The following is a 12,727-nucleotide window of genomic DNA, read 5'->3' on the forward strand; positions in this document are numbered from 1 at the left end:
CCTTTTATCATGTATGTCTAAACTAAAACTGCTATAAGATCAGTGAATCTAAAATATTTATTTTAGAGCCTCTCGGAGTGGTTAAAATGTCAAAATACAAAACTCTTACAGACAAGTAGAAAGTTCGAATATTTCCATGGGTTTGTGGACTGGTCCATTTCAATTATGAAAGCAGGAAATCCTGAATCAAAGGGGATATCTATTTTGTGACAATACATTGGAACTTTTCTGTAGCCTTTATCGATAAATAGTTGCCATAAAATATTCGTTTGAAGGTGTTAAAATAACACTTTTGAGAAATGGTTATAGCTAACATGTATATGAGATCAATAAGAGGGATTTAAATGACGTTCTTTATTTAATTAACAGATCAGAAATAATGAGAGCATGAATTATTTGAAAATGTCATCCTCTCATTGAGAGTAACTAGTCATACTGGAGGATGGTAGTCACAAGCTACACTAAATAATAGACTAGAAAAGCCACTCTCGGGGCACCATGACATTCCATTCCAATGACAGTACAGGTCAGCAGCCACCAACAGAGAGCAAAATGGGACAAAAACAGTGTGTAACAAAGGCAGGACCCTTTGGGCTCTTTGTAAAATGGTTTGTCCTTTTTTAGATGTTTGGTCTGATTCTGCAACAGACATTGGCAGTTCTGAAAGTTCTTCTCTCCATTTGTCATTGGTCTGTGTGGGAAATCCTCCATTGTAACAAACATCACACCTTGGGCAATGTTCTGGTCCATTATGACATGAGGAAGGAACTCCATCCAAAGAACTCAATGCTGAAGATCTATGGCTGTCTCCTTTCACATTGATGACATGAGTATTTCTCACACCACCACACAATCCATGTGTTGATGTTTTCTGCAGAGAGAGGTTGCTGAAGAGAAAATCAAGTTTTTATGAGCACTGGCCTGACTCAACACCTTTTATTATACAATCTACACTCCACCCTGTACCAACCATACAGGATAGATATATTTGGATACAACCACTATTCCAGCTAAAGTCCAGGCCTACCTGCTTTCGATGTTCTTTCCTTGCCTTGTCTTTAATTGCAAAGTCCTATTACAGCATGGCCTTAGCTCCTGGACGCCAGGTAGGGCTCTTGCACAGGTAGGACTCTTGTCTGGAAGGAACAGTGCTATAACCCCATCCTTGGTAATTGCAACACATCCATATCTGCCCTTACTGTTTAACTGGACTCCGCATGGTTGTGCTTTAGGGAAACGTGCAACTTCTGAAGCAGGTAATGGTCTTTGTTGCTCCGAATCAGAGGTCTCTCGCCGTAGTTCACGATGCATTAATTTAGCAGACAATCCATTGGGCAACATTTCAACCTCTGCATGTTGACCATCGAAGCCTGGCAGTTTTCTTCTGACTTTCTACAATATTAAATATCATAGATGAAGTTAAGCAAAGTACTTTACTAATTTATAAAGTAAAGTATTCACAAAATGCATTATTTGCATCAATGACGTCACGTGAGTCTGCACACATTTGCACTAACCCTTATTTTCTTTGAGACGCCATGTCCTCTGTGTCTGCAATGATCGCACATTTTTAGTTATCTTACAAGCGCTAAATTGATTACACAAATTCTGAATTTGTGAAATACTGCTTATTACAGATTAGTGCAGTGGCTGAACGTCTGTTTTCGCAATGTAAACGGACAGCGGACTAGTCTTGCTTGTCCGAAGCAGCTCCTGTGTGGAGCGCACTGTCGCGTAGCGCAACTGGCTGTTCAACCAAAGGCAAAAAGGTTGTCGATTGTCGTACGATGACGTCACGTGAGCGTAAAGATCGAAACATCGTTCTAGCCTAGCAACGTTAAATTGAAACTTTTACACTGGTCTCTCAGAAATTTGGATGAACTTGGAGAGAAAAAACGTTGTCTCAAATGCCAAAATAAATCCATGAGGTAAGTTTATTTGAGTAGTGTTTTTAGCTTGCTAACTAAGCTAACATAGCTAACTTAATTTGCCCACAGAAGCCGTTGATCAGCGCAGTAGGAAAGGGGCTCGATCTCGTAAAAGTGTTTCCTAGCTACTGTAGCTAACTAGCTAACTGCTGCAGTGGTTGGCTAGTTTCTGGCTTCGTTGCCACGCAAGCTAACCAGCAGTGTCGTGTAGTAGCTAGTGATCTAAAGTTAGCTACTTAACGTTACATGTAGTTCAACTAGCTAACGTTAGTAATTTCTGTAATTAGCTAGCTAGCTACATTTTTAGTAGCTTGGCGGTAGTCAGTATTGAGGAAGCTACCCACTGGGCAGTGGGCACACCACGTCATTTCAACGTGGATAATTGGGTAATATTTGGTTGAGACATTGTCATCAATGAGATTACAACCTATATTCACCCACTCAAAAAGTCAGCCAAAAGTTAGTTGAATTTCCAATTCCAATGTGTTATCACTATGCTTTCAACCACCTAAAGCACAACCAAATTCCAATGCAAAAACAATGTCTGATTTTTGTTTAGTTGTTAACATTACCCAAATATCTATCCACAACCAAATGTCAACATTTTGAAGGATGTGCTTCATCTAGTGCTTGAATAGTACCATCTGTGCCACAGACTTGGCTTGCTTTAATTCCAGTTTGTCTACAAATTAATCACATTTTATTTGTCACATACATATGTTTAGCAGATGCTATTGTTGTGTAGCGAAATGCTTGTGGTTCTACCTCTAACAGTGCAGTAATATCTAACTGTAATATCTAACAATTTCACAACAATACATGCACATCTAAAGTAAAGGAATGAAATTAAGAATATATCAACATTTGGGCGAACAATGTCAGAGCGGCATAGACTAAGATACAGTAGAATAGGATAGAATACAGTAAATACATATGAGATGAGTAATGCAACATTTGTAAACATTATTAAAGTGGCCAGTGATTCCAAGTCTATGTATATAGGGCAGCAGCCTCTAATGTGCTAGTGATAGCTATTTAACAGTATTTAACAGTCTGATCTTTTTGGCCTTCCTGTGACATCGGTTGCTGTAGGTGTCCTGGAGGGCAGGTAGTTTGCTCCCGGTAATGCATTGGGCAGACTGCACCACTCTCTGGAGAGCCCCTGTGGTTGCGGGCGGTGCAGTTGCCGTACCGGGCAGTGATACAGCCTGACAGGATGCCCTCAATTGTGCATCTGTAAAAGTTTGTGAGGGTTTTAGGTGCCAAGACAGATTTCTTCAGCCTCCTGAGGTTGATGAGGCGCTGTTGTGCCTTCTTCACCACACTGTCTGTGTGGGTGGACCATTTCAGTTAGTCAGTGATGTGTACACCAAGGAACTTGAAGCTTTCCACCTTCTCCACTGTGGTCTCATCGATGTGGATAGGGGGGTGCGCCCTCTGCTGTTTCCTTTATGTTTCCTTGATATGTTGGATTCACGTCTCAATCAAAAATCTAACTTAAAGAATAGTACTAAATCAAATCAAACTTTAAATTAGACTTTAACTTGAATCCAAAATATAAATTATTAATTTGTAGGCAAACTGGAATTAAAGCCAGACTAAGTCAGTGGCACAGATGGAACAATCCAAACAGAAGATACATCTCCTTCAAATGTTGTTATTTGGTTGCGTTGACAACCAAACCCAATTCAATATCACTAAATATTATTACATTTGAAATCAACCAGAGCTTGAAAACCTAGCCCTGTTGTATTGTCTATTTTTAGTTTAATTCTGTGTTGAATTGAAACAATAGATGTTGATGACTTTGCAAATACTATAAAAATAGCATCATTGATGATATATGTTTGATAAAGTATGGTCACATTTCATTTGCTCTGTTAAACCTACTCTTTGGAATGACTTCGACAGCAACAGTGAATCTTTTTAGTTTTTAAGTGGAGATCTCTCAACAATCTCATGATAGCACATTGGTTAGCTGGACTTGGTTAAAACCCTGGATGGGAGACCAGGGTTTTATTTTCTTGTAGTATACAACGTTGTAGATCTGACATTGTTTTTAAGGTATTCAACGTATTTTATACAAGGTTTGTCTATTTTGAAATTTGGTAACCATGATGACATAATCCATGTTACAATATGGTGAGAAATTACGTTGAAACAACGTCGAGTCAACCAGTTTGTGCCCAGTGGGTACTCTGAAAATATAGCTAGCTAGCTAGTTCAAAGTAATGTTACAAGATACCAATTACTTTACACTGGAAGAAGTTAAGCTGCACCAGAGAGGAAGAGGCAAAGCGAGAGTATTTACAGTACTCCAGCCAAAATCTGTTCGCATGAGATAAGCAGACCAAGTGGGGATTTACATTTTTATTATTCTAATATTTTTTCTACATTTTTACCCCATTTTCTACCCAATTGGTAGTTACAGTCTTGTCCCATCGCTGCAACTCGAGTACAGACTCGGGAAAGGCGAAGGTCGAGAGCCATGCGTCCTCCGAAACATGACTCTGCCAAGCCGCACTACTTCTTGACACACCGCTCGCTAAACCTGGAAGCCAGCCGCACAAATGTGTTTGGAGGAAACACCGTACAACTGGCGACTGTGTCAGCGTGCATGCGCCCGGCCCGCCATAGGAGTCGCTAGAGTGCGATGGGACAAGGACATCCTGGCCAGCCAAACCTTCCCCTAACCTGGACGACGCTGGGCCAATTGTGCCCCGCCTCATGGATCTCCCGGTTGCGGACGGTTACGACACAGCCCGGGATCGAACCCGGATCTGTAGTGACGCCTCAAGCACTGCAGTGCCTTAGATTGCTGCGCCACACGGGAGGCCAAGTGGGGATTTTTTTGTATGGTGGTCTATGAGAGAGTTTCCAATAACATGAGGCTTATTTAATCTAATAGAAGTCTCATAATGTTTATGCTGTTACAAATAATGACACTGCTATAAGTGGATGCATTCGGCTTTCCGGGCAACTTTGAGAAAAATGACTTAGTTGTGCCTGTTGTTCACATGCGTATCTGCCCTTTCGTTGCCTAGAATGGTCCTATCTGATCTCGCCTCCTCTCGTCTGCCTTCCATCTTTGAGGGCATGAATTTTCATTGTTGAATTTCTTGCCAATATAATAGATATTCCGATGGCATTGAGGAGTACACCACATCAGTTACTGGCTTCATCAATAATTGCATCGATGACGTCGTCCCCACGGTTACCTTACGTACATACCCAACCAGAAGCCATGGATTACAGGCAACATCCGCGCTGAGCTAAAGGGTAGAGCTGCTGCTCTCAAGGAGCAGACTACAAAGGGAAGCACAGCCGAGAGCTGCCCAGTGACACAAGCCTACCAGCCGAGCTAAATAACTTCTATGCTCCCTTCGAGGCAAGTAACACTGAAACATGCATGAGAGCATTAGCTGTTCCAGACGACTGTGTGATCACGCTCTCCGCAACCGATGCGAGTAAGACCTTCAAACAGGTCAACATTCACAAGGCCGCAGGGCCAGACGGATTACCAGGACGTGTACTCCGAGCATGCGCTGACCAACTGGCAAGTGTCTTCACTGACATTTTCAACCTCTCCCTGTCTGAGTCTGTAATACCAACATGTTTCAAGTAGAACACCATAGTCACTGTGCCCGAGAACACTAAGGTAACCTGCCTAAATGACTACCGACCCGTAGCACTTACGTCTGTAGCCATGAAGTGCTTTGAAAGGCTGGTCATGGCTCACATCAACACCATTATCCCAGAAACCCTACAACCACTCCAGTTTGCATACCGCCCCAACAGATCCACATATGATGCAATCTCTATTGCACTCCACACTGCCGTTTCCCACCTGGACAAAAGGAACACCTATGTGAGAATGCTATTCATTGACTACAGCTCAGCATTCAACATCATAGTGCCCTCAAAGCTCATTACTAATCAAATCAAATGAAAATGTATTTGTCACGTGCTCCGAAACACCACAGGTGTAGACCTTAGAGTGAAATGCTTACTTACAGGCCCCAACCAACAGTGCATTTTTTAAGTAAAAAATTGGTATTAGGTGAACAATAGATAAGTAAAGAAATAAAAAAAACAACAGTAAAAAGACAGTGAAAAATAACAGTAGCGAGGCTATACACAGGCACTGGTTAGTCGGGCTAATTGAGGTAGTATGTACATGAATGTATAGTTAAAGTGATTTTGCATATATGATAAACAGACTAGTAGCAGCAGCGTAAATGAGGGGTTTGTGGGGCGGGACGATGCAAATAGTCTGGGTAGCCATTTGATTACCTGTTCAGGAGTCTTATGGCTTGGGAGTAAAAGCTGTTGAGAAGCATTTTTGTCCTAGACTTGGCGCTCTGGTACCGCTTGCCATGCGGTAGTAGAGAGAACTTATCATCTGCAGCAGAGGTAACTCTGGTCCTTTCCTGTGGCAGTCTTCATGAGAGCCAGTTTTATCATAGCGCTTTATGTTTTTTTTAATTATTATTATTTATTTTTTTCCTGCAGTGACTGATCTTCATGTCTCTAAGTAATGTCTCTTTGCTTATTTGAGCTGTTCTTGCCATAATATGGACTTGGTCTTTTACCAAATAGGGCTATCTTCTGTATGCAACCATTACCATGTCACAACAAAACTGATTGGCTCAAACGCATTAAGAAGGAAAGAAATTCGACAAATTATTTTCTAACAAGGCAGACCTGTTAATTGAAATGCATTCCAAGTGACTACCGCATGAAGCTGGTTGAGAGAATGCCAAGAGTGTGCAAAGCTGTCATCAAGGCAAAGGGTGGCTATTTTGAAGAATCTCAAATATAAAAGATATTCTGATATGTTTAGCACTTTTGGTTACCACATGATTCCATATGTGTTATTTAATATTTTTTGATGTCTTCACTATTATTCTACAATGTATATAATAGTAAAAATAAAGAAAAACCCTGGAATGAGTAGGTGTGTCCAAACTTTTGACTGGTACTATATATATTTACTTAAACAAAGCAAATATATACAACCATTAACTTTGCTTATATAACCATTGTCAAAATCTTCTCCTTCATCTGAAGATATCTCGAAGTCAGAGTGAGACCAAAATGCAAGCGGGATGTGGATACTCATCTTTTAATGTAAAGAATACACGAAAAAAACAATAAACACGAATGACTTCAGACAGGCCAACAGGCTATACATACAAAAAGACTAGCAGTGTTAGCACAACCACCCACAAACCCAAGTGACAAACATACTCCTAATTATATGATTCCCAATCAGGAACAACGATCACCAGCTGTCCCTGATCGGGAGCCACACAGACCCACATAGAAATACAACACCCAGAACACACAAACACAGACATACTCTGCCACGTCCTGACCAAAACTACACAACAACACCCACTGCTGGTCAGGACGTGACAACCATATCTGCCTATGGCTATATCTGTCTACTTCACCTATATTTTGTTTACCCACTGGTTGAATCAATGTTTTTTTTCCACATCTTTGAAGTGAAATGACGTTGAACCAATGTGGAATAGACGTTGAATTGACATCTGTGCCCAGTGGGTAGCAATGTAGTTCCAGTTCTAGTTAGCTTACTAGCTACCCCCCTACATGGCAAACAAGTAAGTAAGTTAGCTAGCTAGCTAATTAACTAGCTAGTTAACTACTGAAAACACTAGCTACCAATATTTGAATTTAGCTTGTTGAACAACCGCCAAGCTACTGCAAAATGTAGTTAAATTACTAGCTAGTTGAATAAGCTTCATGTAGTTCACTACTCCCCAACACTGAGTAGTTGAACTAAATTCAAATCTAAGTAATGTTTTCAGTAACCTAGTTAATTACTTTTTTTGCCATGTAGTGGTGTAGCTAGCTACTGTACTACATACTGCTTTTTTTGTACAAAAATAAATAAATATGAGAGAAGTGTTTAATAGACTAAATGACTGTTCTTTTCAGATTTACACGGTACATATGATACTTTTCAGGAAGTAGTTTGGATGTATTCAAAGTAACTTCAGTTCAGTAAGCTATATTTTTCTTGAGGGTAGCTTTAGTGTATCTTAACTTGTTTTATTGTAAAGTACCAGGTAGCTTGGAAAACTATAGGCCTATTTTCAGAGTAGCTTCCCCAACACTGCTAGCCAGACCTATTTTGTCTAACCACCAGATATCCAAAAGAAGCCTGATGTCTTTCGAACAGTTTGACCTGCCTGTGTATCTTTAATGTTAGCTAGTGTGATTTCTAACCCGTCCGAGCCCGCTGACAATGCCCGCCCGTTGTCACCGATGGGTGCAATAACCTTTTTCCTGTTCCTCCCTCACAGCCTATCTGCATGCAAAAATGGCTTTCCTACACACCGAATCCAATTCAGAAATCAGCAATATGACGTCTGATAATGACACCAGCCTCATGCCCTGGATTATTTTAAGTGACCAGAGTCAACCAGGGATCATACTCACTGTGTTTGGAGCATGTCTCTTTGGAGGTAAAGTTAGCTAACTAGCTAGACCGTATACACTAGTCACTTCTTGTGCACAACCCAAAACTAAATGCAATATATAATTGCAAACCATGTCAGTGCCGTACAATTATACACTACCCCTACAATTACCCCTGTGTTACCCAGATGATCCGAAATCCCTCACAAACATGAAAAAATGTTTTTCCTCTGGTTTCTACAGCTGTTGTCAGAACCCTCTTGCAGACTCTGAAGCTGCCATATACTGTACTATTAGCCCTTTGTGGGATGTTACTAGGAACACTCAGTTTCCAGTATCCAGAGGTATGGACATACACTTGAAGTTGGAAGTTTACATACACCTTAGCCAAATACATTTAAACTCAGTTTTTCACAATTCCTGACATTAAATCGTAGTAAAGATTCCCTGTCTTAGGTCAGTTAGGATCACCACTTTATTTTAAGAATGTGAAATGTCAGAATAATAGTAGAGAGAATGTTTTTTTTTTTTAGCTTTTATTTCTTTCATCACATTTACATACACTCAATTAGTATTTGGTAGCATTGCCTTTAAATTGTTTAACTTGGGTCAAACGTTTTGGGTAGCCTTCCACAAGCTTCCCACAATAAGTTGGGTGAATTTTGGTCCATTCCTCCTGACAGAGCTGGTGTAACTGAGTCAGGTTTGTAGGTCTCCTTGCTCGTACACACTTTTCCAGTTCTGCCCACAAATATTCTATAGGATTGAGGTCAGGGCTTTGTGATGACCACTCCAATACCTTAGCTTTGTTGTCCTTAAGCTATTTTGCCACAACTTTGGAAGTATGCTTGCGGTCATTGTCCATTTGGAAGACCCATTTGCGACCAAGCTTTAACTTCCTGACTGATGTCTTGAGATGTTGCTTCAATATATCCACATCATTTTCCTGCCTCATGATGCCATCTATTTTGTGACGTGCACCAGTCCCTCTTGCAGCAAAGCACCCCCACAACATGATGCTGCCATCCCCGTGCTTCACGGTTGGGATAGTGTTCTTTGGCTTGCAAGCCTCCCCCTTTTTCCTCCAAACATAATGATGGTCTTTATGGCCAAACAGTTCTATTTTTGTTTCATCAGACCAGAGGACATTTCTCCAAAAAGTACGATCTTTGTCCCCATGTGCAGTTGGAAAATGTAGTCTGGCATCTTCACAAGGTCCTTTGCTGCTGTTCTGAAATTGATTTGCACTTTTCACACCAAAGTACGTTCATCTCTAGGAGACAGAACGTGTCTCCTTCCTGAGCGGTATGAAGGCTGTGTGGTCCCATGGTGTTTATATTTGCGTACTATTATTTGTACAGATGAGAACAGGCGTTTGGAAATTGCTCCCAAGGATGAAGCAGACTTTTTTTTCCTGAGGTCTTGGCGGATTTCTTTTGATTTTCCCATGAAGTCAAGCAAAGAGGCACTGAATTTGAAGTAAGGCCTTGAAATACATACACAGGTACACCTCCAATTGACTCAAATGATGTCAATTAGCCTATCAGAAGCTTCTAAAGCCATGACATTATTTTCTGGATTTTTCCAAGCTGTTTAAAGGCACAGTCAAGTTAGTGTATGTAAACTTCTGACCCACTGGAATTGTGATACAGTGAAATAATCTGTCTGTAAACATTTGTTGGAAAAATTACTTGTGTCATGCACAAAGTAGATGTCCTAACTGACTTGCCAAAACTATAGTTTGTTAACAAGAAATTTGTGGAGTGGTTGAAAAACAAGTTTTAATGACTCCAACCTAAGTGTATGTAAACTTCCGACTTCATCTGTATCATATTTATCCAATTATTTATCCAATCTAAAAGTCTAAAATATGCTGTTGAGGAAAGTTGTTTTATTATTTTTGATGTTCTGCCATAAGGCCCCTATATGGTCCTTCCTCTATGGACTGGCTACATCACCAAATTCTGATGTTAAACATAGGCCATATGATTAACAGAATGATGATACCTTTGCTGATACGGATTTGTATTGCTCTCCAGGTCAGTTATTACACAAAGGAGATTGCACACATCAGCCCCAAACTGTTGATTCACACGTTTATGCCAGTGTTGATATTCAGTAGTGCCTTCGAAATCGAATCCCACATCTTTTGGAAATCTTTAATACAGGTGAGGTCTTCCCTGCACTGTTATTATGAACAGGTTGCAATACAATTCATTTTGTGAATAGCCTTATGGTGGTTAAAAGAAACATACGTTTAACAACACTAAAATACGTCACTAGAAATGACTAAAGAAATAACATAAACAGATTATTTAAACTTTGTGTTAAAACAGGTACTACTGCTGGCAATACCTGGATTTTTGCTCAGTTCTTCTATGATTGCATTGCTAGTTGTGAAAGTGTATGCTTACAACTGGGACTGGTATGTTGGCATGATGTTTGGAGCCATTGTAAGCACCATTGACCCTTTCATATCAACGGCTTTGTTACGCAGTCTCGGTAAGAATACACATCTTTCTGCAGAATAATGCAATTTAATGATATCCGCTGTCCTGGTAGGAACTCACTATGTCCCTCTCTACAGGAACAGCCAAACCCCTCATACTTCTGATAGAGGGAGAGTCATTGTTCAGTGATGGCGCCTCTATCATTACATTTGATGCATTCAAAGACCTTGCCACTGATCTTAGTCATTTTGAAGGTACAATGTACAGTATCTGTCAAATTACAGTTGTATCCATTTTGGGTACAAAGAAGGAATATTCTGTAATCATGTGAATGTTTTCATCCCACAGCAACAACTTTCACCATCAAGCTGATATTGAAAGTGTTCGGGAGCCCTCTTTTAGGGTTCATCATGTCTAAGATCATTATGTTTTGGCTGTCCTACATCTTCAACGATGGACTGATTGAAATAACCATCAGCCTGGCAATGACGTACATCACATTTTACTTCGGTAAGGGATTTTTTGGTTTACGTCCTTCTAGAAATGACGTCATTTGGTTTGTTCAATAGCAAGAAATGTATGGTTATTGCATCTTTAAATAAATATCATTTGATTAAATGAATGTTTTATGTAACATTTTCATGTCATTTAGCTGAATGGCTAGGCATGTCTGGGGTCATAGCTGTCCTCATTATGGGGCTTCTCTTGGACACTGTCAACTTCAGCCCAGAAATTGAAGTGTTTCTTTTACGGTGAGTCTAGATAATTAAATCCACTTCCTGTGGTGTTTTCTGAATTTAAAATAGTTTCTAAAGACAACATTTACATTTTTCTATAGGTTCTGGGAGATGCTGACCTATTTGGCCAACACCTTAATTTTCTTCATTGTTGGTATTGTGGTAGCCAGAGCATTTCAACATGTGGGCGTCAACGATTTTTTCAACATTGTAGTGCTCTACTTTGCTATGTACATCATAAGGTAAAGAACATCACTGTTTTAATGAGCTTACATCAGGCATTTAACCAGTTTTTCTACCATGTACTAATGTTATGTATCAGTTTGGTTTTGGACTCTTCTTTCTCTATTACAGACTTGTGACTGTTATTGCACTGTCACCCTTCCTGGTACGCACTGGCTATGGCTTCAGCTGGCGGTGGGCAGCAGTCTGTGTCTGGGGAGGGACCAAAGGGGCCTTTTGTCTAAGTCTTACACTCATGGCTTTTCAATCAGACGATTTGGACGAAGAGCAAGTGAGAGAAAAGGTAGGGATTTTTTTGTATTTGCTACTTTCTACCCCTTTAGCAGGCTACCATGATGATAGCAGTGTCTTGTGGCCTCGGTTAATGTAATTGCAATCTTGACAGTTGAATATCATCTCTGTTACAGATTTTGGTCCTGTCTTCTGGAATGGTGGTCCTAACACTTCTTATCAATGCATCATCGATGACTTGGTTCCTTAGACTATTAGGTGAGGTATACTGTGTCAAGTAGTTTCTCTTCCTTGACAGGTTGTTCACAATAGAGCTCGCCAGCTTGTAGTCCTCAAATCCGGAAATAAGTTACCTCTGGTTCTGCCAAAAAACACCATTCATTTTCCTCGTAGGCTTTGTCCAACGAACCATGGCGGAGTCAGTGCCTACAAAAAGGCGCCATTACTATTGCTCTTTATGTGTGCGAGGCCAACTAAACTGCACTTAGGAGCACCTAGGCAGCAAGAGGTTGTCTCTCTCTGACAATGTATCTTGTGTTCCCAGGCCTGTATGATGTGTCTGTGCCCAGGCCTATATAATGTATCTTGTGTTCCCAGGCCTGTATGATGTGTCTGTGCCCAGGCCTATATAATGTATCTTGTGTTCCCAGGCCTGTATGATGTGTCTGTGCCCAGGCCTATATAATGTATC

General features: G+C 40.4%; 1 protein-coding gene across 1 annotated transcript in view; it reads left to right on the forward strand.

Annotated features, from left to right (window-relative positions):
• Positions 1-77: 77 nt before the first annotated feature.
• Positions 78-12,727, forward strand: part of LOC106560965 (sodium/hydrogen exchanger 10) — a 28,618-nt gene continuing 15,968 nt past the window's right edge. The window contains exons 1-11 of the mRNA XM_014124454.2: positions 78-1,928; positions 8,261-8,422; positions 8,619-8,719; positions 10,415-10,543; positions 10,712-10,877; positions 10,963-11,079; positions 11,174-11,335; positions 11,478-11,577; positions 11,664-11,804; positions 11,917-12,088; positions 12,213-12,294. Coding sequence (XP_013979929.1) covers positions 8,278-8,422; positions 8,619-8,719; positions 10,415-10,543; positions 10,712-10,877; positions 10,963-11,079; positions 11,174-11,335; positions 11,478-11,577; positions 11,664-11,804; positions 11,917-12,088; positions 12,213-12,294 — 1,315 coding nt within the window. The 5' untranslated portion in view covers positions 78-1,928; positions 8,261-8,277. The remainder of the gene's footprint in view (positions 1,929-8,260; positions 8,423-8,618; positions 8,720-10,414; positions 10,544-10,711; positions 10,878-10,962; positions 11,080-11,173; positions 11,336-11,477; positions 11,578-11,663; positions 11,805-11,916; positions 12,089-12,212; positions 12,295-12,727) is intronic.

The sequence above is a fragment of the Salmo salar genome, chromosome ssa10, assembly GCF_905237065.1.
Source record: "Salmo salar chromosome ssa10, Ssal_v3.1, whole genome shotgun sequence".
NCBI classification, from domain to species: Eukaryota; Metazoa; Chordata; class Actinopteri; order Salmoniformes; family Salmonidae; genus Salmo; species Salmo salar.